The following is a 21,999-nucleotide window of genomic DNA, read 5'->3' on the forward strand; positions in this document are numbered from 1 at the left end:
ATTCTACCGTACAAGAACGAGCGCGCTTACCGGTCTTGTTTCAAGATGAAGCGCCAAATGTTTGCGATTACATCTTATCGCAAGAATTAACACATGAACAGTGAAGATTATGCGTAATCGATTTGTCTCAATGAATGGGCAGTTATTGTCAGAGACGAGATATTTGGTAAATATCATGGGAATGAGTTCAACCAACTACATTGCAGTTCAGCAGTGCCCTTTGACATTTGGTTTAATTGCTTGCCGCATTCGAAAATTTCCTCCGACCGTTGTACTTGGATCTATAGGCCGCCAGTCCCCTTCGAGACCATTTATTGCCAAATGTAAACGCAGTTACGGTCATTATACCACTCCCTGCGTTTCGGTACTGATTTAGAGTGCGCACAATTTTTGGCGTATATGGCGTAAATGCTGGCGTAAATGCACCAGCACCTGAGTGCCGCAAGCTTGTTTACGTATGCACGTATGTCCCCGGCTCTTCATTCACTTAAACATATATGCTGTGTTATTAACTATAAAAGCGCTTAATTTGAGAACATTGCGAGAACACGCATATATTTGCGCATATGATCAGCGTTACAAAGCCCATATGCGCGGCAAACTGCGACCGGAATAGAAGATGCGTATATATATTTATACGATCTGTTATTGCAGCTTTTGGTAGAAGGCTAGCTCTCACATTTTGTACGCAACTTCATAATGCGTACAGTTTGCGTGTTCAATAAAGTATTGTTAGCTGAAACTTTATGAGTACGAGCGCTCATTCAGACAGCTTAAATTTTCTCACAATATACGGATGTTCAGATAACAAAAATACGGAATTCTCTCTGTTTCGTCCAAAACAGTGTATAGCCGTTATATGATTACAGTGAAAATGTCCGCAAAGCTGAATACGGAGAGCACTTTCCGTATATTAACGGCAGATTTTGCCGTATTTTTGAAATATGACATACTTTCCGTATTTTTATCTGCAGTTCTCCGTATAATGACAGAAATCCCCCGTAAAATTACGGAAATTTTTTACAGTGTAGTTCCGTCAGCGCTGCATCCAGAAACACTGTACGCTCTACATGACGATCCAACCGCTGGGCACCTCGGATTCTCCCGAACGCTGTCGAGGGTACAGGAAAGGTATTACTGGCCGCGCCTGACCGCCGACGTCGCTCGTTACGTCAAGACATGCAGAGACTATCAGCGACGCAAGACACCACCGACTAGGCCTGCAGGATTACTACAGCCGATCAAACCTCCTTGCCGACCATTTCAGCAGATCGGGATGGATTTGTTGGGACCGTTTCCGGCGTCAACATCCGGAAATAAGTGGATCGTGGTGGCCACGGACTATCTCACCCGCTTTGCTGAAACTAAAGCTCCACCGAAAGGCAGCGCAGCCGAAGTGGCGAAATTTTTCGTCGAGAACATTCTGCTGCGACATGGTGCCCCAGAAGTCCTCATCACCGACAGAGGAACAGCGTTTACAGCAGAGCTCACCCAAGCCATTCTGCAGTACAGCCATACAATCCACAGGAGGACAACTGCCTATCACCCGCAGACGAATGGTCTCACGGAGCGCCTGAACAAGACTCTCGCCGATATGCTAGCAATGTACGTCGACGTCGAGCACAAGACGTGGGACGCGGTCCTGCCGTACGTAACCTTTGCTTACAACACGGCGGTGCAAGAAACAACACAGATCACGCCGTTTAAGCTGGTTTACGGCAGGAACCCGACGACGACGCTCGACGCCATGCTGCCGCATGTCACCGACGAAGATAATCTTGACGTCGCGACCTTTCTCCAGCGCGCCGAAGAAGCCCGACAACTCGCCCGCGTACGGATCAAGAACCAGCAGCGTACCGACAGCCGACACTACAACCTCCGACGACGCTTCGTCGAGTACCAGCCTGGTGACCGTGTATGGGTTTGGACCCCTATACGCCGACGAGGACTGAGCGAGAAGCTTTTGCGTCGCTATTCCTTTCTTTATCGCTGCGAGCCCAGAACTTTCCAGTAACGAATGGCACGCGCGTTATCAGCATAGAACAGTTTACACCCTTTGGAGTGCCCCTTCTGATAACGCGCGTGGCGTTCGTCACTGGAAAGTTCCGGGCTTGCATCGATAAAGAAAGGAAACGCATCAAGGCAGATGACGATTATCTTTGTGTGGCAAAAGGGGCAAGCCAAAGGGTGTAAACTGTTCTTAGAGTGTATTTTGAATGGAACAAGCGCTCTCTGCCTCACAAATCCTCTTCCATATCCCATCAGACTGCTTAAAGGTGAATCCCTTGGATGCGTGCAACCCATTGACATCGTCAAATTTTTTTCCGTACAGCAAGATTCAGCTCGACGTGACCTCGACGTCATCAGTGCTCTTACTCCTGATGTACCAACTGCCGACCTATTCGATTCGTCGATCGCAGACGGACTGTCACCATTTGAACGCTCTGCTCTTGTCCAGCTGCTCTACCAGTTCCGCGACTCTTTCGATTTTGCCTAACGTGCCCTTGGCCGAACTTCCACAATTGTTCACTACATCGACACCGGCTCCAACTCGCCAGTGCGACAACGCCCTTACCGCGTCTCCACAGCGGAACGTCAAGTTAACACCGACGAGGTTGACGATATGCTTAAACGCGTCGTTATTCACCCTTCACAAAGTCCGTGGGCATCTCCTGTGGTTCTCGTAAAAGAAAGGATGGATCGATTCGCTTCTCCGTGCATTACCGGCGCCTAAACAAGGTCACACGAAAAGACGTGTACCCTTTACCCAGAATTGACGATGCCCTTGATTGCCTACAAGGTGCCGAGTTTTTTTCGTCGTTAGATTTGCGTTCCGGGTATTGGCAGGTGCCTTTAGCAGAGGCAGTCCGTTTAAAGACACCCTTCTTCACGCCTGACGGTCTATACGAATTCAATGTCATGCCCTTCGGCCTCTGCAATGCGCCTGCCACCTTCGAGTGCATGATGGACTCGGTTCTGCGGGGTTTGAAGTAGCACATGTGTCTCTGCTACCTCGACGACATTGTTGTCTTTCCGCCAGATTTCGCAACCCATCTCGAACGCCTCAACCATGTCCTGACGTGTCTGAAGACCGCTCAGCTGCAACTAAATCTCTAGAAGTGCCGTTTTCCTGCGCGAAAAGTTACAATTCTTGGGCACGTCGTATCAAAGGACGGTGTGCTTCCGGACCCAGCTAAACTACGTGCCGTGACCGACTTCCCCAAACCGACGACTCTAAAGCAGTTACGAAGCTTCATAGGGTTATGCTCCTACTTTCGTCGGTTTGTGCGCAACTTCGCCTCTAGAATTGCGCCTTTGAGCCAACTTTTAAGCAGCCCCTCAAATATCTCGTCATGGTCTTCTGAGTGTGACCAAGCCTTCTCCACCCTTCGCCGTCTCCTGACGTCACCGCCTATACTGCGCCACCACGATCCTACGGCCGCAACTGAGGTGCACACAGACGCCAGCGGTGTCGGCCTCGGTGCTGTTCACGCGCAACGAAAGCCTGGGTTCGCAGAGTATGTCGTCGCATACGCCAGCAGAACGCTCACCAAGGCTGAGTCAAACTATAGCGTAACCGAGAAAGAATGCTTGGCAATAGTCTGGGCGCTTGTAAGTAACGCGCTTGTTTATATGGCCGCACGTTTGATGTAGTTACGGACCATCATGCATTATGTTGGTTGTCTTCGTTGAAGGATCCGTCAGGTCGCCTTGCCCGCTGGGCTCTTCGACTTCAAGAGTTTGACATCCGCGTTATATATCGTTCCGGACGCAAGCATGCCGATGCACTGTCGCGGTCACCACTATCCACCGAAACTGCGTCCGTATCCACTATAGATTGTCAGCTCTTGACGTCGCCACCGCCTCTTCCGGACAGCGCCACGATCGCTGGATCGCTTCGCTTCTCGACGTTTTATCCGAGGCACCCACCCTTTCGACCACTCGAACACTGCGACGCCAAGCTTCGCATTTCAGCATCCGTGATGGCCTCTTTTACCGGCGCAACTACTCGCCAGATGGTAGGAAGTGGCTCCTGGTTATCCCCCGAACGCTGCGCTCTAAAATCTGCGCTTCACTCCGAGCCGCAGTGCGCTCACGGCGGTGTCTTCAAGACCTATCAACTCTTACGGAAAATGTACTACTGGCGCGGAATGTTTAGCTTTGTCCGCAAGTTCATTCGCGGCTGACACGAGTGTCAGCGACGAAAAAGAAACACCGCATCCTGCCACAGGTTCATTGCAGCCCCTTGCATGCCCAGACCGCCCATTCGACCGCGTTGGAATTGACCTTTATGGACCTTTACCTTTGACCACGGCGGGAAACCGATGGGCAATCATTGCTGTCGACCACCTTACACGATACGCCGAAACCGCTGCTCTTCCCACGGTGACAGCACAGGACGTCGCCTCTTTCATCCCCAAGCGTTTTGTGCTTCGGCACGGTCCTCCTCGCGAACTCCTCAGTTACCGTGGCCGCGTATTTCTCTCCGATGTAATTCAAGCACTTGTACTGCCTACCACCCTCAGACGAACGGTCTCACTGAGCAGTTTAATCGGACACTGGGCGACATGCTTGCGACACATGTTGCGTCTGATCAATCAAACTGGGACCTGGTTCTTCCATTTGCGACATACGCGTATAATACCGCTACGCAAGTGACAACCGGGTTTTCCCCCTTCTTCCTTCTGTACGGTCGCCAGCCGACGCACACTATCGACACGTTGCTGCCATACGCACCAGATGCCTCAGAGTGCACACCCGTGTCAGCAGCCGCGCGTTACGCTGAAGATTGCCGACAACTAGCCAAGCGCTTTACTACAGCCGACCAACAACGCCAGAAAAACGCCCGCGTTGATGATCACTCTCCTGCCGCAACATTCGCTCCTGGAGCACTTGCGTGGCTGCTTGTACCGCCCTGCGCCCGTGGCTTGTCGTCCAAACTGCTCCCAAATTGTCATGGTCCCTACCGCATCGTCGAGCGTACTTCCCCCGTAAACTATGTCATTGAACCTCTTACGCTGCAAGGCGACCGTCGTCGACGTGGACGTGATGTTGTTCACATAGACCGCCTCAAGCCATACTTCGCCCCTCTTGTCCCCACCTGTTAGATAGCCAGGATGGCTCCACCTTTCTCGGCGGGGCAATTTTAATGAAGAAAGGAAGAGAATGACATACCGATCATCATCAAGAGCGGAGGGCACGAGAATGGCGCTCGAACGCCACCATCTTGTTCTCCCTGCTCACTGTTCCGAGCTACCGACCGTTTGTTGGACTCGTCCAATAAACTTCTTTACAACTGGAAGAACCGCCTAATGTTGAGATGCAGTTAAAGAAGCATGTGGTGCCGGTAGAATCTAAACTGCAGTGTTATATAGTTAAGCCCTCGTATTACTGCCTATCGTTTCTGTAAACAAACGGAAAAATTGGATATTATTACCATGAACTACTCGTCATGAGCAAAGCTGTTTTAGCGCAATAAAATCAATGTAGTGTTGTTGAAGCCATATATAGCCACCTTTTGTGGCATACTCATTGCACCGCGGCAGGTGCGGTATGATAACTCGATTCTTATAGGCTGTATGTTTTTTGCAGTGGTCGACCCGCCCATGAAAAACCTGCAATCGCCTTGTCTGCGCTCCTTCAGCTGGAACTGTAGCGTTGCCTTTGAGAACTGTGTTCTCGACTCAGAAATGAGCTCTTTGAATAAATTTTTGCGATGGAAGACGTCGCAAAAATATACATTTTAGACGACCGCCATAAGTATACAAGCAGAGGCAACGAGAGTGAATTGACGAAAACACTGCAGAAGGCGCCCGGACACCGCCCCAACTGCAGCAGACGACAGTCGCGAGTCCGTGCCCTGACGTCACGCGAGCGGCGCTCCCAGCATGTAGTTGGATTTGGGGGCTAATAGGAAAGCGCAGCCACTCCTCGGCCGTTCACAGCAGCCTTTAGCTTTAGCTCGGGTGCTCCTATCTAAATAGATGGAAGAGGAGAATTCGGTTTTTTTTTTTGGCAACCACTGCACCAAATTTGACGAGGACCTTTGATTTAGGTAAATTTTTATTTAAAATTGGCAAAAAATTTCAAATTTTCCGAAAACGGAACTATCAAGTTGACAAATCTGTACCTCAGCGAAAAGAAAATTATATCACAATTCGGTGAATTGCTTCTGATAGTAGATCTAAAGCGGACAAAATTTATATTTTACACATGAATCAAAAAACATTTGTCATATGGACATGCAGCTTTTGCAGAACCATTCTACACAACGTAACAAGTTCACGTAAGTATAAAATGGTATAACGAATTTTTTCGCTTTCAGTGATGTAACGAATGCCGTTTACATAACCGCGTTATTTGTTCTTGGCGCATAGCTATTAATTTATAAATCCGTGCTTCTATTCTTCTCAAACTTTCAAATTTTCGAGAATTCTTGTAAGAAAATTTAAGCTGTTAATCAAGATTACGCTTCCAGCAGTCGCTAGAATTTGACTTGCTCTCTCAAATACAGTAAATTTCATTAAAATTGGTCCAGAGCTTATCTCAGAACACATTTTTGCGTTTTACATGTATATGAATAGGCCGCGTCGGAGTTGGGCCAGAGCTAAAGCTTCATATTAAGTTTTTTGGCCAAGACTGTTACGGAACAAGACAAGGGCACTGTGTCGCGCCTTATTCCCCGTGTGTGTATTTCCTGGCGCTGTTTAGCCGCCGTGAATTAGTACAAGAAACTCTGCAAGAAAATCTCCCCCTGGGGTCCACGCATGGTTCCGCATGGTCGCCCGCGTGATACGTCGATTTTATGCTCTTCAAATGCTGAGACGCCTGCTAAATGCAAGCTCAAACTACAACTGATTCTAAAATGGGTTGAACAAAAAATATTCACGGTATTTGACGAAGCTTTGTCAAGTCCCACACGGTAAATTGAGTTCTGAGTCACCGTTAAAGGGACACTAAAGCAAACATTAAGTCAAGCTATAGTGATAGATTACTGTTTGAGAATCTCTAAGGCGTCAGTGTTATCACGAAGAGGCCTTAATAATTGAGAAAATGAGGTAAATTCAGGGCACGATTACAGGCTCCCCCGCAACATTCAAGCACTTGCCCGATGACGAAAGCGCTCCTCAGTTAAATTATGTCACTAGCGCTCAACCACTCGTTGCAAAAAAAATATTGTATTGTATTATAAGACGAAATAAAATGGGTCTTATCCAGTGCTATATCATTAAAAAAAAAGAACTCATTAAAATTACCCTTGAGAACGACGCGGGCGGTTGAAAAGTTTCGTTTTCGCTCGACTCTCCGCCGCCCACGGTTTCGTGTTTCACTAGTTTCTTTATCGCGTAGCGCTGCGCTGGTTTTGCCGGATCGCGAAATTTAAACAAACTCCAAGCGGCAGAGAATTCAACTTTCATGTTATGTCGCGGGATGCCCGAACCGTCTAAGCCGCTTGACTAAAAAGCAGCTACAGCGCCGAATCTACCTCTGTGCCTTGGGTCGGTGCCGCCGTCTGTTGAGCGCCGTTTTACTCGTCGACGGCAGCAAAGGGTGGTGATGGAGTACGCAACGCCACCACTCCCCCGGTTGGGTACCGGGAGATTTGAATTTCTAAAAAGGTATTCGCACCTTTCAGATGTTTTTTCTCGCATACTAAATCCTTTCTTGGCACGAAGCAAGGATTGTCAGGTTTCTGGAATGATATTTAAACTGTTCATGTTGACTTATTATTTACGTTTAGGGTCCCTTCAAGCCGCATTGAGACTAAACTCACGATACCAGCCTTTCACGATTTCGAGGCGCCATCTAGTTAAGGTGCCCGCAAACACACATTCTCACGTGCATCCAATCTCACATAGCCACCGGAGTTTTCTTTTAAAAGTATGTGAGGAAGATTACCTACAGTTCATATACGCGTACAAGCAACGAGCAGATTCAAATTCAAATTCAAATTTTATTTTGCCACCATGGTACAGATGATGGCGGGGACCCGTAGTAAAAGCTGCCGTTGGACAGCTTGACAAGGCCACGGGCCCCCACTTTGACAGCAATACAGTGGTTGTTTTTCTTTCCCTTTTTTTTTCCCCTTTTTCCTTTTTTTCACACACACGAAAAAGAAAAGAAAATACAGGAAATACAGATAACAAAGGAAAAAAAAAAATACATATAGCAGAGTTGTTATCCGGTTACAGTAGTCAGCATAAAATCAACAGCATTGTCCTGGCTGGAAAGAAAACTTACAATGATGGTGAAAGAAAGAAGAATTGGGTAGACAAATCACAGAAAAAAAAAAAAAAAAAAAAGGTTAGGTGTAGTGTAAAAAATACTCGAACAGTTTGTGGCGTGTTGTGTTTTGGAGATCAATATCGTTTTGTGCGAGTTTGTTAAGAAGTCGTGGTAGTTTATTTTCTAATGTTTGATTACCATAGAAAGTTCTGTATGTTTTTACGTTCCATTGTGCTATGTTTCTTGTGCTGTACATTGCATCTCGTTTTTCTAAACCAGCTAATTTTGATAGAAAAGATATGTTCTTCAACACCTCGTTTTTCACACACTTGCTCAGACGATAGTCATAAAGTTTAGTAATTGGTAGTAAGTTATACTTTAAGAAAAGTGCGGCCGTATGGTAGGTATGCGGAACATTTTCAACAATTCTTAGAAATTTTTTCTGTAACAAGTGTAGTTTCTGAAGATTGCCTGCTGTTGTTGCACCCCAGGTTAAATGGCAATAGCTGAAATGCGATTGTATCAATGAATTATATAGCATTAGCATTACATTTCGCGGTAGTATCTCACGGTTCTTGTAAAGAAGACCAATAATACGTGAACATTTATTTGTTACAAAGCTAACATGATCATCCCATGACATTCTTTCATTAAATAATATACCTAATGTTTTAAATGAAGGCACAACTTCTAAGGGTACGGACTGAAGGAATATATTCTTAGTGAGACGGACCTTCTTGTTTCTACCTCTGAAAACAACGACTTTAGTCTTTGCTGTGTTAATTCGCAACGCATTTCTGCTACTCCAGTTTTCTATTTGCCTCAGTGCATTGTTTGCAGTATCTGTGAGTTCGGCTGCATTATCTCCGGCAAGAAAAATACTGGTGTCGTCAGCATAGATGATAAATTTAACGAATGGAGTTGCATGTACAATGTCATTGATGTAAAGATTAAACAGAAATGGACCCAAAATGCTACCTTGTGGAACGCCACAGCCTACAGATTGCATATCTGAGAGGAGACCATTTATTGCTACTGCCTGTTTGCGATCCATGAGGTATGACTGCACAAGCGATAGTGCATGGCCGCGGAAGCCACAACGCTCAAGTTTACGAAGAAGTATTGTATGGTTTAATAAGTCGAATGCCTTCGAAAAATCAAGAAAAATACCAATGACTATCCTATTATGTTCGAGTTCGTTCAATATATATTCTCGTTGATCTAATAGTGCAAGTTCAGTAGAGCGGTGCTTACGGAAGCCATACTGAGCTGCTGTTATAATTTTGTGTTTTTCTTCAAACTGCAAAAAGTTTTTAAGTATTACTTTTTCTAGTAGCTTAGAAAACACGGGTAAGATAGATATTGGCCTGTAATTCCCGAGCTGGTTTTTATCACCCTTTTTAAAGATAACTGTTACACGTGCAATCTGCATTTTACGAGGAAATACAGCGGTACTGACACAAAGGTTTAAGATATGCGTGATGTATGGTAAAATAAGGTCAAAAATATACCGTATAGGCTTTATCTGGAGGCCATCAATATCAATGGATGTGCTATTGTTTAGTTCGTGGAAGGCTGTCATTACATCTGCTTCTTCAACCGGTTTGAGAAATATAGTGTCGCTTATATGAACGACATCACTGAGATTGTTATGTGGGACTTGATTTCTAGAAGCGCAAATAAAGTGCGTATTAAACGTATCTGCTAATTCTTTTCCAGTTATACTTACACCATCGATATTTAGCATATTTAATTCACCTGATTTGCTGTTTCTCCCCAAAATTGCGTTTAGCCGCTTCCACATAATGTCGACACGACCACAAGTTGACGTGAATTGATTTGTGTAATAGGCGTTTCTGGCTTTCTTGAGCTCAGTATTCAAGCGGTTTCGATATTTTTTAAACGCTGTCAGATCACATTCAGCTCTCGATTTAATAAACTTATGATATAGGATGTTCTTTGTGTTTATCTTTGCCACCAACTCCGGTGTGACCCATGGTTTGCGACTGTGACGCCTTTGTTTTTTTGTTAATATTGGGAAACAGGCCTCGTAAATCGGCTTCAGAATACCTAAGAATGCCTCGTAAGCATTATTGGCGTCATTTTCTAAAAGGACAGGCCTCCAGTTGTTCTTTTCTACCGAGTTTCTAAATGTCGACAGTGTTTTTTCAGATATAAGTTGGAAAGAATATGTTGAACTACGTTTCTTTTTAGACATGTTTTTAACACACATAAATATTGGCAAGTGATCGCTGATGTCAGAAATTATTACTCCAGATGTGATCATACTAGGGTCATGGTTAGTGATAAACAAATCGATCAGCGATGAAGACGTGATCGTAACACGCGTTGGCATTTTGATTGCATTCAGAAGTCCATGTGTTCTAAGCAATAAATCTAAACTCATTTGGGATGCATCAACCGATAACATATTAATGTTTAGGTCACCACCAAGGACAATGTTTAAATGCTGACTGGTTGCAAATGAAATCAGGCTTTCAAGAAAATTCAAGAATATGGCTACGCAACCCTTTGGTGGACGATAGCACACTGCAAAAATAGTGTTGTTCAAACACATAGTTAAGATTTCATATTCTTTCACAGAAACTGTGAATCGCTCTAATATTTCAGGCCGCCACTTCTTCTTAAATGATATGGATACGCCACCACCAATACCAGCGTAACGATTCAGAAAAAATGTCTCATAACCAGGAATTCGAAAGACATCATAATCACTTGTAGACCAAGTTTCGCTGATCATGATAGCGTCAATGGGAACATTTAGTTGTTGAAAGAAAGTGTCGAAATATGCTTCTTTACGTCTGACAGATCGAGCATTGATATGAAGACATTTGAATGACGTCTGGAAAACCGGGCCAAGGTAATCTTTGAAGTTCTCTGGGAGTAGATAATTCTTTTCTGTTACAGTCTGCATTTTTGGCAGGAAACAAAAATAAAAAATCAATTCTCCCTTCTTATTGCAGCTTGCCAAGGTCGCAAGAGTGCTGCACTAGCATTGCTGACGCGCCATCAGTCTTTCTTATCAGAATCTTGCCGTTGCTGTGCCAGACATACTTGTACTGATTTGTTTTTGCCCATTCTTTCACTTCCCTCAGCAGTTCTCGATTTCGCCTGGTCAGGTTTTCCAACATGTGAACATTGGCATCCGCAGTGGTCAACTCCCGCCTGCTAGCCCACCATTTGTCCCTCATGCTCTGTCTCGCGAAACGGCAGATGATGCCAGGCACTTTGTCACGCTTTGCCGGCAATCGATGAATTGCCGTGATGTCGTGTTCTGATAGCTGGGGCAATCCACTTTCACCGGCCAAAGCATTAAGTTTGGACAAAAGATTTTCGCCTTCCGTTTGTGGTACACCATGAATTTCTAAGTTCAGTTTCCGGTTGCGCCACTCGAGGTCATCGAGTTGGACACTGAGCGATTCAAGCTGCTCTTTGTTCATTTCTGTTTTTGCGAGCCTAGTCTGGATTGCTTTAATATCTCGCTCATTTTGTTCTGTGCGCGTCAACAGGTCTGTCATCTGTTCGGACATAAACTGCACCGATTGCTCAATTCCATCGACAGTTTCTTTCAGTGGCAACAAAACATCAAGTTTTCGGTTAATCTCCTGAAGTACGACCAACATATCTTCTACGGTCAACGGTGCTTTTTCTTTCTCATCCTGGTTAACATGTGAGGTTGGTAGCCTACATTTCGGGCATTTCCATTTCTGGTAGGTTGATTTCTTAGATTTTATTGTTGCCTCCGACACTCCTGCGCAGCTTCCTACATGGTACGAAAGCTTACAAGTCATGCAAGATATACTCTCTTTGGGATCCAAGATTTCTTGTTCACACTCAACACACTCCATACTGACATAAACAAGGTTCGCTCCTTTGGCAGCAGCAGTGGCAGCAACACAATAACACCCCCCTTAAAAAAGCCACTAACCTGTAACAGTATGCAGGAGCATTTAGGCAAACGCTCTTCCGAACACTGCTGCTGCCAAAGTGCCGTCTTGGATGCGATGCCGTAGCTTTATAGCAGATGCGTCGATGCAAGCGCCACGCCAGGTGATGCCAGCCGGTGACGTCCGTCCTTGATAACTCTTAGTTGATAACCGGAGTCGAAATGCAGCCTCAGAAAACGTGCGCTTCTCGGCTTATAGTGGTGTCGTCCTAGGATCCAGGGTTATCTGTAACAGTATGCAGGAGCATTTAGGCAAACGCTCTTCCGAACACTGCTGCTGCCAAAGTGCCGTCTTGGATGCGATGCCGTAGCTTTATAGCAGATGCGTCGATGCAAGCGCCACGCCAGGTGATGCCAGCCGGTGACGTCCGTCCTTGATAACTCTTAGTTGATAACCGGAGTCGAAATGCAGCCTCAGAAAACGTGCGCTTCTCGGCTTATAGTGGTGTCGTCCTAGGATCCAGGGTTATCTGTAACAGTATGCAGGAGCATTTAGGCAAACGCTCTTCCGAACACTGCTGCTGCCAACTTACTTATCTATACTTATCTATACACTGTATTTTGCGTACTTGTTATCTTTCTCTTCGCGATACGCGTAAACCGGCAACCAGTCACCCACGTCGAGTACATGCAAGTACTGGGCATGATACTACAGCAGGACCGGCGGAACGGCATCACAACTGACCGTCTTCAGATGACGGTGAACCAGACCACGAGACTGCTCCAGAGAGGGAGCGCGCGTAAGCAAGGCATAAAGGAGAAGGACCTGCTCGCGCTAGACCACAGGGAGGCTGCCCTGCTCGGCTGCTGTACCTTGGAGGGCCAGAGAGCCCTCGTGGCTAGGGCCCAAGCTGCCGCGGAAGCCACAAGGGTGCTGGACTAGGCACCCCTCCTAGATCTTGCAAGGAGCCGGCCCTTAAGGTCGTCCCTATCTCTCTGTATATAAGCTTAATAAATGTTTGGCACCAGCACCGCCAACTAGTTCAGGCATTTGTCGTCAGCCGTCTCACCTATGCACTACCATACCTACCGTTGCAGATGACAGAACGAGCTCGCCTCGACTGCATTATACGACACGCACGCTAAGTAGCCATCTGCTTACCAAATCACACATTCACCGAGAAACTCCTTCAACTGGGAGTTGACAACACCATCGATGTGAACTCATTGAAGCACACCGCAGATCACAGGTTAAACGTCTCCAAGGTAGCATGAACGGCCGCTGGATCCTCGCTCGAATGGCCCTCAGAACGTCCCCGATGGGCAGTGACCCCGCCACCATCCCACCACCGCTGCCCAAAAACACACTCGCCGGCCACCACGACGGCAGAAGAAGAGCGAGGGCCCAGGTTCTATACACGACGTACGGGAGCTACTCCGCTGTGACGTACGTAGACGCAGCCCAGTACTCTCATCGACCCCGCATCTACGCCATTTGCGCCGTTCCAGGACTCAAGGCACAGATAGCTTCGAGCTCTCTACGCGCTGCCACCCCACCTAAGCAGAAAAGGCCTCCATTGCGTTGGCCGTGGCCTCAACAGACGCCTGTATAGTTATGAGCGACTCCAAAACCGCCATGACAAACATTGCGCGTGTGGCACAGGCCACACTAAAGCTTCTACGGTCTATATACAACAGAGGAGAACCACGCTCAGTAGAGTCGATATGCGCCCCGGCTCACACGGGGAAACCCGGGAGCGAAGCGGCCCACCGACGGGCTCTCGTCGGCCGAGGCCTGCCGGAACCAGAGACCTCAAACAAAGTCCTTAACTCATCTCACGACATTGCCCAATATTACCGTCTTACACGACACACTTGTCCCGCACCACACAGTAAGCTAACCAAGCTTCAGGAGATCACATGGTGCAGGTTACAGACACACTCGTTCCCGAACCCCTACGTACAATACAAAAAGAAAAGGTCGTCATGTTCACTAACTAAATACTAGCACGTTGCTCGCTCCAAAATGCACTATCTTCTTGGTATGTGCAGGTAGAAAAATTATAGTTAGCACTTTCCGCTACCTGCTGAAGTTAGAAAAAAATCACTAACTTAGTACTAGCTAAATACTACTTGGGTAGTGCAGTTACTAACGCAACTGAAATATAATTACCAACAATATACAATTCAGCCTATTTGATTTGTAAGTGCCGCTTGCATTGTGATATGAAGTCGATGGCGTTGTAAATGCTTAAGAAAGTAAAATTATAAATATATATGAAAAACAAGAGAACCGCGTCTTTCGCTACATATTACGGCATAAATGAAGGGTATATACACATAATCTTTACCAGGGACATTAGGGTGCAGTGACTCCGAGTAAGAATATACTACATATCTCCAACAACCTATGATAAGCAAGAACACACCTAGAGAATAACAGATTTACTACGCGACACTTGCTCAAAGGGAGGAATATTTATAGCTTCAGCATCAGGGAGCGCACATTGCACCGGCGAACACATATGTATTTCGGTAAATAATCAAAGCTCTGTAAACAAATTTCTAAAGCCTACTGTCGGCATATATGTACGCTACCACGTCGCAAATAACTGTCAGTCCAACATAATGGACAACGCTACAGTTAATCCCAATTTTGCATAAGACTGTCACAATCTCAGCACAATAGGCCACTTCCAGACGAGTTACTAGCGGCTTAGTAGCTCCGTATTAAACGCTACTAAGATGCCTCTCTGCCTAGTAACGGCAGCACTTACTAGCTATACTAGCCACTTGCTAGTACACAACTACTAAGAAGGTAGTAATCTGTGATTTAGTAAAGACGCGCATTTACTAGCTATTTACTGGCTTTATTTTTAAGAGTGTATACTCGCACATTTACCCGAAGAGAGAAGTTCGTATTTTCACCTGTGCGGCGAGCTAGCTACGCTGAATCACATCCTCTGGGACCGCGAGGAGGACTCCCCTCCCCCTCGATCTCCTGCCTTCTCCCTCACCTTCATCGTGGGAGCAAGTACTGCTTAGCTGCTGCTTAGAGTTGCACGTCCAGCTTGGACGTGCCACTCCGAGCCTTGGATTGAGCCGATGAGGTCGCCGTCACGCTTCGCCTGGCGGCCATGTGGCCTTCCTGACGAGCCCATCAATTAGCTGCCCACTCTGACGAATAAATTTGACTCTTTCTCTCTTTCTCCTCAGGCATTTTAACAATAATTAGGCAGGCAACATTACACATTTCATCTTGGCAACGGCATTGCAGTTGTCACTTTTTCGCCCAGCTTTCGATTTTGACAGAGAAAGAGAAATTATTTCAAGGAAAGCAGAGAGGTCGGCCTGAACTAGCCTTCTACTCTGCACAAGGATAGGGGGAACGGTGACGTAGAGTTAAGGTGAGGAATGATAATGGAATGCTGGTGGTGGTGATTATTATTATTATTATTATTATTATTATTATTATTATTATTATTATTATTATTATTATTATTATTATTATTATTATTATTATTATTATTGTTATTATTATTATGCCATAAAAGGGTGATGCCACGAACAGGTGTGAGAGCAACTTCAACATTCTGATGATGATCAAGAAAGTCCAACAACGCCATTACGAAATGTCAACCGGGAAGCCACCGGGTTGAAGATCATCGCTGGGGTCACTAGCTGAAACAACATTTTATAATAGGGTACAAAGGTATGTGAGCCCTTCCTTAGTGATCTGCACAAGCCCCAAGGAACCCCTTTGCAGTATGTAAAGAGCTGCGATAAGCCTCCCCATTACGTTGATCACCTCCACATTGCGGCCGCGGAGTCTGGAAATCCCAGAGAGCCACACGCATTGACTCTAGCAGATCCTTCAGCACTTTCTCAATGCTCTCGTTCTCATTATTTCCATCTCCTTTCTCGTCCATAGTGTCCCCGGCCTTATTGGCCTATTATTTGGTTCTTGATGTAGATTACTACTACGACATGGTGTCATGCCCGTTGGCCTAGAGAGAATCAAATCCATTCCGTGCTTGTATCAGCCGAGGGCGACGAATATTCGCCCTATATTCTCATCGGCCATGAATTCGCAGTAGGTGCGCTAGATAGTTATACTCACCCTGTGGATCACCTTGGTCCTCTTGACATCACTGCGTCGTCGTCTCGCAATGTGTACCCGCCTCAAGTGATGTTTAGTGCACAGCTTGCCAACGGTTTAGTCCATAAAAATATTGCACGACATTAAAGTTGCGGCCTCTGCGCTGCATAAGTGTTAAATGAGATTTCAATTCGAAATGAATAGAAACGAAGGAATGTATTTCTGATCGCGTTTGGTCATATAGAATCGAATAAGCCGCTTCGCGACACATTCCGTTCACGCACATCACGCACATGCGCAGTGAATCTCAATATCTAGTTTTATTTTTTCTAATAGAACGGGAAACCAATGTCACGCAGGCCGATTTATTGCTATCCTACATACCGCAGCCGTTTGTCATAGTGAAGCTGAATAAGGTTTACTGAGGCCTAAACCTATGGCAGAGAGCTGAACTATATGGAGTTTTGTTATACGATGCATCGCAAGTGCTTCTCCAAAAACAGAATATACCTGCGCGCTGCACAAACGTTAAATGAGATTCCACTTCGAGAGCAATAAAAATGAACAAACGTAAACCTAGCCACTGGCGGTGCGTCTATATATACAACACGATCGAAGAATTAACCGAAGCACAGCTAAACACAAGAAAATCACCTGCTCCAGACTCCAACAGGCAAAGAAATCTTAAGCAACTATGGGGCCGATGCACTAATACAAAAACATCTAGAAACTAATGAGCTGCCCAGCGCACTTCGAGAATGGTACGCGGTATTCCCACTACGAAAGAACATGGACCCTACCCTGCATGCTGGGAGGAGGGCTATAGGGCAGAAGTATCATCATCATCAGCCTGGTTACGCCCACTGCAGGGCAAAGGCCTCTCCCATACTTCTCCAATTACCCCGGTCATGTACTAATTGTGGCCATGTTGTCCCTGCAAACTTCTTAATCTCATCCACCCACCTAACTTTCTGCCGCCCCCTGCTACGCTTCCCTTCCCTGAGAATCCACTCCGTAACCCTTAATGGCCATCGGTTATCTTCCCTCCTCATTACATGTCCTGCCCATGCCCATTTGTTTTTATTGATTGCAACTAAGATATCATTAACTCACGTTTGTTCCCTCACCCAATCTGCTCTTTTCTAATTCCTTAACGTTACACCTATCATTCTTCTTTCCATAGCTCGATGCGTCGTCCTCAATTTAAGTAGAACCCTTTTCGTAAGCCACCAGGTTTCTGCCCCATACGTGAGTACTGGTAAGACACAGCTTTTATATACTTGTATCTTGAGGGATAATGGCAACCTGCTGTTCATGATCTGAGAATGCCTGCCAAACGCACCCCAGTCCATTGCTATTCTTCTGATTATTTCAGTCTCATGATCTGGATCCGCAGTCACTATCTGTCCTAAGTAGATATATTCCCTTACCACTTCCAGTGTCTCGCTACCTGTCGTAAACTGCTGTTCTATTCCGAGACTGTTAAAAATTACTTCAGTTTTCTGCAGATTAATTTTTAGACCCACCCTTCTGCTTTGCCTCTCCAGGTCAGTGAGCATGCATTGCAGTTGGTCCCCTGAAGCATAACTGCGAGTCGGCCTAGTTGGAACAGATTCATCTTAAAACTTTTTGTGTGCGCAAACAAACAGGGACGAAGAATAGAAGAAACACAAGGACGAGCGCTTAACGCTCGTCCTTGTGTTTCTTCTATTCTTCGTCCCTGTATGTTTGCGCACAAAAAGTTTTAAGATGGTCCCCTGAGTTACTAATCAAGGCAATATCATCAGGGAATCTCAAATTACTAAGGTATTCTCCATTAACTCTTATCCCCAGTTCTTCCCAATCCAGGTCTCTGAATGCCTCCTGTAAACACGCTGTGAATAGCATTGGAGAGATCGTATCTCCCTGCCTGACGCCTTTCTTTATTGGGATTTTGTTGCTTTCTGTATGGAGGACTACTGTGGCTGTGGAGCCGCTATAGGCATCTTTCAGTATTTTTGCATACGGCTCGTCTACACCCTGATTCCGCAATGCCTCCATGACTGCTGAGGTTTCGACTAAATTAAACGCTTTCTCGTAATCAATGAAAGCGATATATAAGGGTTGGTTATATTCCGCACATTTCTCTATCACCTGATTGATAGTGTGAATATGGTCTATTGTTGAGTAGCCTTTACGGAATCCTGCCTGGTCCTTGGTTGACGGAAGTCTAAGGTGTTCGTGATTCTATTTGTAATTACCTTAGTAAATACTTTGTAGACATCGGACTGATCGGTCTATAATTTTTCAAGTCTTTGGCGTCCCCTTTCTTATGGATTAGGATTATGTTAGCGTTTTTCCAAGATTCCGGTACGCTCGAAGTCATGAGACATTGCGTATACAGGGTTGCAACAGAACTGCTTGTTGGCCTAGTTGGTGCTTGCTATTGCTGTTAGAAGTGCTGTTGGCTTAGGGTGGCCAGTTTTTCTAGAACAATCTTCGCACCATCCTTCAACAAATCTGCTGTTACCTGATCCTCCACAGCTGCCTTCCCCCTTTGCATAGCTCCCAAGGCATTATTTACTTTTTCCGGCGTTACTTGTGGGATTTCAAATTCCTCTGGACTATTCTCTCTTTCATTATCGTCGTTGCTGCCACTGGTACTGTATAAATCTCTATAGAACTCCTCAGCCACTTGAACGATCTCATCCATATTTTTAATGATATTGCCGGCTTTGTCTTTTAACGCATACATCTCATTCTTGCCTATTCCTAGTTTCTTCGTGACTGTTTTTAGGCTTCCTCCATTCCTGAGAGAATGTTCAATTCTATCCATATTATACTTCCTTATGTCAGCTGTCTTACGCTTGTCAACTTCGAAAATTCTGCCAGTTCTATTCTAGCTGTAGGGTTAAAGGCTTTCATACATTGGCGTTTCTAGATCAGATCTTTCGTCTCCTGCAATAGCTTACTGGTATCCTGTCTAATGGAGTTACCACCGACTTCTATTGCATATTCCTTAATTATGCTAATAAGATTGTCGTTCATTGTTTCAACACTAAGTTCCTCTTGCTGTGTTAAGCAAGAATACATAGAATACATAAGGCAGAATACATAGACAAAAGGATAAAATATATGAATACGGCGAGATTTACGAACGCTGCGACTTATCAGACAGATGCAAGGAGGCGGTGGCAGTGCTCATGGGCCGTGGAAGGAAAATTGCAGCCTGTGCTTCAACAGATCGCGCCTCTACAACAGAAGCGGAAGAGGTTGCAATTGCCCGCGTAATAAAACAGGGCTGGACGCGAAAACCTCCATTACCAAAAATCACAGACTCACAGAAAGCATGCAGAAATTATCTGACGGCCTAAAATGGAGCACGGGCGCTCCGAATATTTCTCGGCACTGGATGGAACCCCACGGTTGAATACATCCACACTATGACCGGGGTACGAGAGCGTCACCAGCAACCGGCGCGCGGACGAGACGGCTCGAGGCTTTACAAATCACCGAGCCTGCAATAGAGGACTCTGCAATAGAGGACCTTCCACCCCTGGACCATTGCCCCGCCACAATTATGACGTACTATAGACACAACAGAAAGATCTATCCACCCCCGCACAGCAAACTCAGTGCTGCGGAGGCAACCGTGTTGCGAATATTACAGACGAATACCTACATTAATCTACACACTCTGCACACGATCTACCCCACGGCATATAGAGACATGTGACCGTGGCGTGTAGCAGCACCAACGCTTTTTCTCATCACGTGAGAGCGTGCGGAACACGGAGAAGAACACGAAACAAACGGCACATGCAACGAATGGGTGGCGCAGCTGTCTAGCCCGGCTCCGGAAGATCAGCTGTGACTGATCCAACGAACTGAGCGGATGACCCGTGCCAATGGCTCCTTGGAATCTGTGCGCCACCCCACCGGACAAACTCCGCTTTTCACCCCCCTACCTCGTCTGCGAGACTAGGGTAGGAGCGTATCGGGTTTCCGCATATAATAAAGTTTATAATTACCAATACTACTACTACTCCTACTACTACTACTACTACTACTACTACTACTACTGCTACCCTATTGAAAAAATTTGTATGAGAATTTTACGAGAACTTCTCTACGCTATTATTGCTCCGTAGACTCAACGATGTCGTATGTCACATGTGTACGAGAGGACATCGTCACTGAACGAGATCGTTCTCGTATGCGTACATTAAACGAGATTATTCTCGCATAGCTTTGCTTGACGAGATAGTTCTCGCACGTCTATGCTCAACGATATCGTTCTCGTTTGTGTATGCTACATGAAAATGTTCTCGTTCAGCTATGGAAAATGACACTGTTCTTGTTTAGCTGCATTCTACAGGTGTTCTCATTTGTGTTGAATGAGTTCTTTTGTTCATGCAATATTTTTGGTGAAGTTCCACACAGTAACATCTACTGCCAACATTACAGTGAGTTAATTTCTATCACATGAGTCGGCCGATATGCCAGCTCGGAGACAAAGAGGACACTTTTTAGGGCACACAATTAACACAAACCATCTTTATTTTGCATCCCGAAGAATGGTGGCCAGGTGCTTGTTCAGGTCCTTCAGCCTCCTTGCCTCTGCATCCACAGTGCTCGGCGTTTTTGACACAAAGTGCTCGTATGCCTCTGCAAAAAAATGTAAACAAAGCAGCCGGCCCTGTTAGATTCTAACAAGCCATTGGAGCTAACATGCACAATAGGTGGCTCCACTGCATAACTGAATGGGCTGGTTCTTGCATGATATTGTGTATAAAGCGTGAAAATCTCACAGAGAAACAGGAAAAAGAGAATACGGAGGCTTATGAGTTTTCTACCTATGTAAAGTGATATTTCAACATTAACCACAGCAGTTGAAAGCAAGTGCTCGTCCTCGCATTGTCTTGTTCCTGTCTCTGTTAAATGTTCGTGTTTTACAAACAATATAAATGGCTGCAGAATTGCAGTACAAGACCACAGAAATAGTCTAATACTTTTCCACAAGTATTTTACATTAAATGAACAAGTATAACAAGCTCATGCAAGTGAATACACAGATAGCACAGCTCTTTGCTACCCCATTGCGGAATATGCAGACGGAAAACACTGCATGGATGCTACTGCAGAATTGTTTATAGGAAAGATTAATTCACCTTTAATACTACTATAGAAACTAAATGATAGTTTTTGTGAAAGAGTTCTAGTTTAAGGCCTAAACCAGCTCCATGGCAGTTTGCATTTAAGGAGTGTAAGCATCCTCTGAAAACATGTACATGAGGAACACTGCAGAAAGAGCACTTTAAAAAAAGAACAAGAGTGTATTTATCACCAAGGCCAACCCTTGTGTCTTCTTAAATATTTATCAAAAGTCAAACTCAAAACTGATACTGAGGTGCAAGGTGTCCATATCATATTACCTTGTGAAAGCACCGTGGTGCCTGGATGTTGTGGGACCAACTCGGACGTGGAGATCAGCACTGATCAGCAACACTGCAGTCTGCTTACAGCTTTTCTGCAGGCCCAGCCACACCTGCATTAAAACAAGTGAGCTTGGTGTCACAAGAGTACTGTATTTACCCGCATAATGATCGCACTTTTTTGTAAAAAAATGGTTGACAATTCAGATGTTATTCAGATCATTACGCCGGTTAAATTTCCTGCAAAAAGAATTTTTTTATCCCGCGTTTGCTGCGGGATGGCAACAGGTCAACAAATAGGTGGCTGCCACTGAGTGTAGTGCGAGACACCAAAACAAAAATGGCGGCCGGCG

The 21,999-nt window shown here is 45.5% G+C and overlaps 1 protein-coding gene across 2 annotated transcripts in view; it reads right to left on the reverse strand.

Annotated features, from left to right (window-relative positions):
• LOC142583427 (uncharacterized) overlaps nucleotides 1-21,999 on the reverse strand; it is a 115,304-nt gene that overhangs the window by 87,377 nt on the left and 5,928 nt on the right. The window contains exons 3-4 of one of the 2 annotated variants that reach the window (XR_012828622.1): nucleotides 21,647-21,759; nucleotides 20,765-20,879 (exon numbers count right to left, since the gene is read on the reverse strand). Coding sequence is in view for 1 of the 2 variants with exons in the window: in XM_075693892.1 (XP_075550007.1) it covers nucleotides 20,765-20,879; nucleotides 21,647-21,765 (234 nt within the window). In the remaining variant the exon portion in view is untranslated. Of the gene's footprint in view, nucleotides 1-20,764; nucleotides 20,880-21,646; nucleotides 21,961-21,999 lie in introns of those variants that run through there. The other variant, XM_075693892.1, reaches the window with a different exon arrangement.

The sequence above is a fragment of the Dermacentor variabilis genome, chromosome 5 (assembly GCF_050947875.1).
Source record: "Dermacentor variabilis isolate Ectoservices chromosome 5, ASM5094787v1, whole genome shotgun sequence".
Classification (NCBI taxonomy): Eukaryota; Metazoa; Arthropoda; class Arachnida; order Ixodida; family Ixodidae; genus Dermacentor; species Dermacentor variabilis.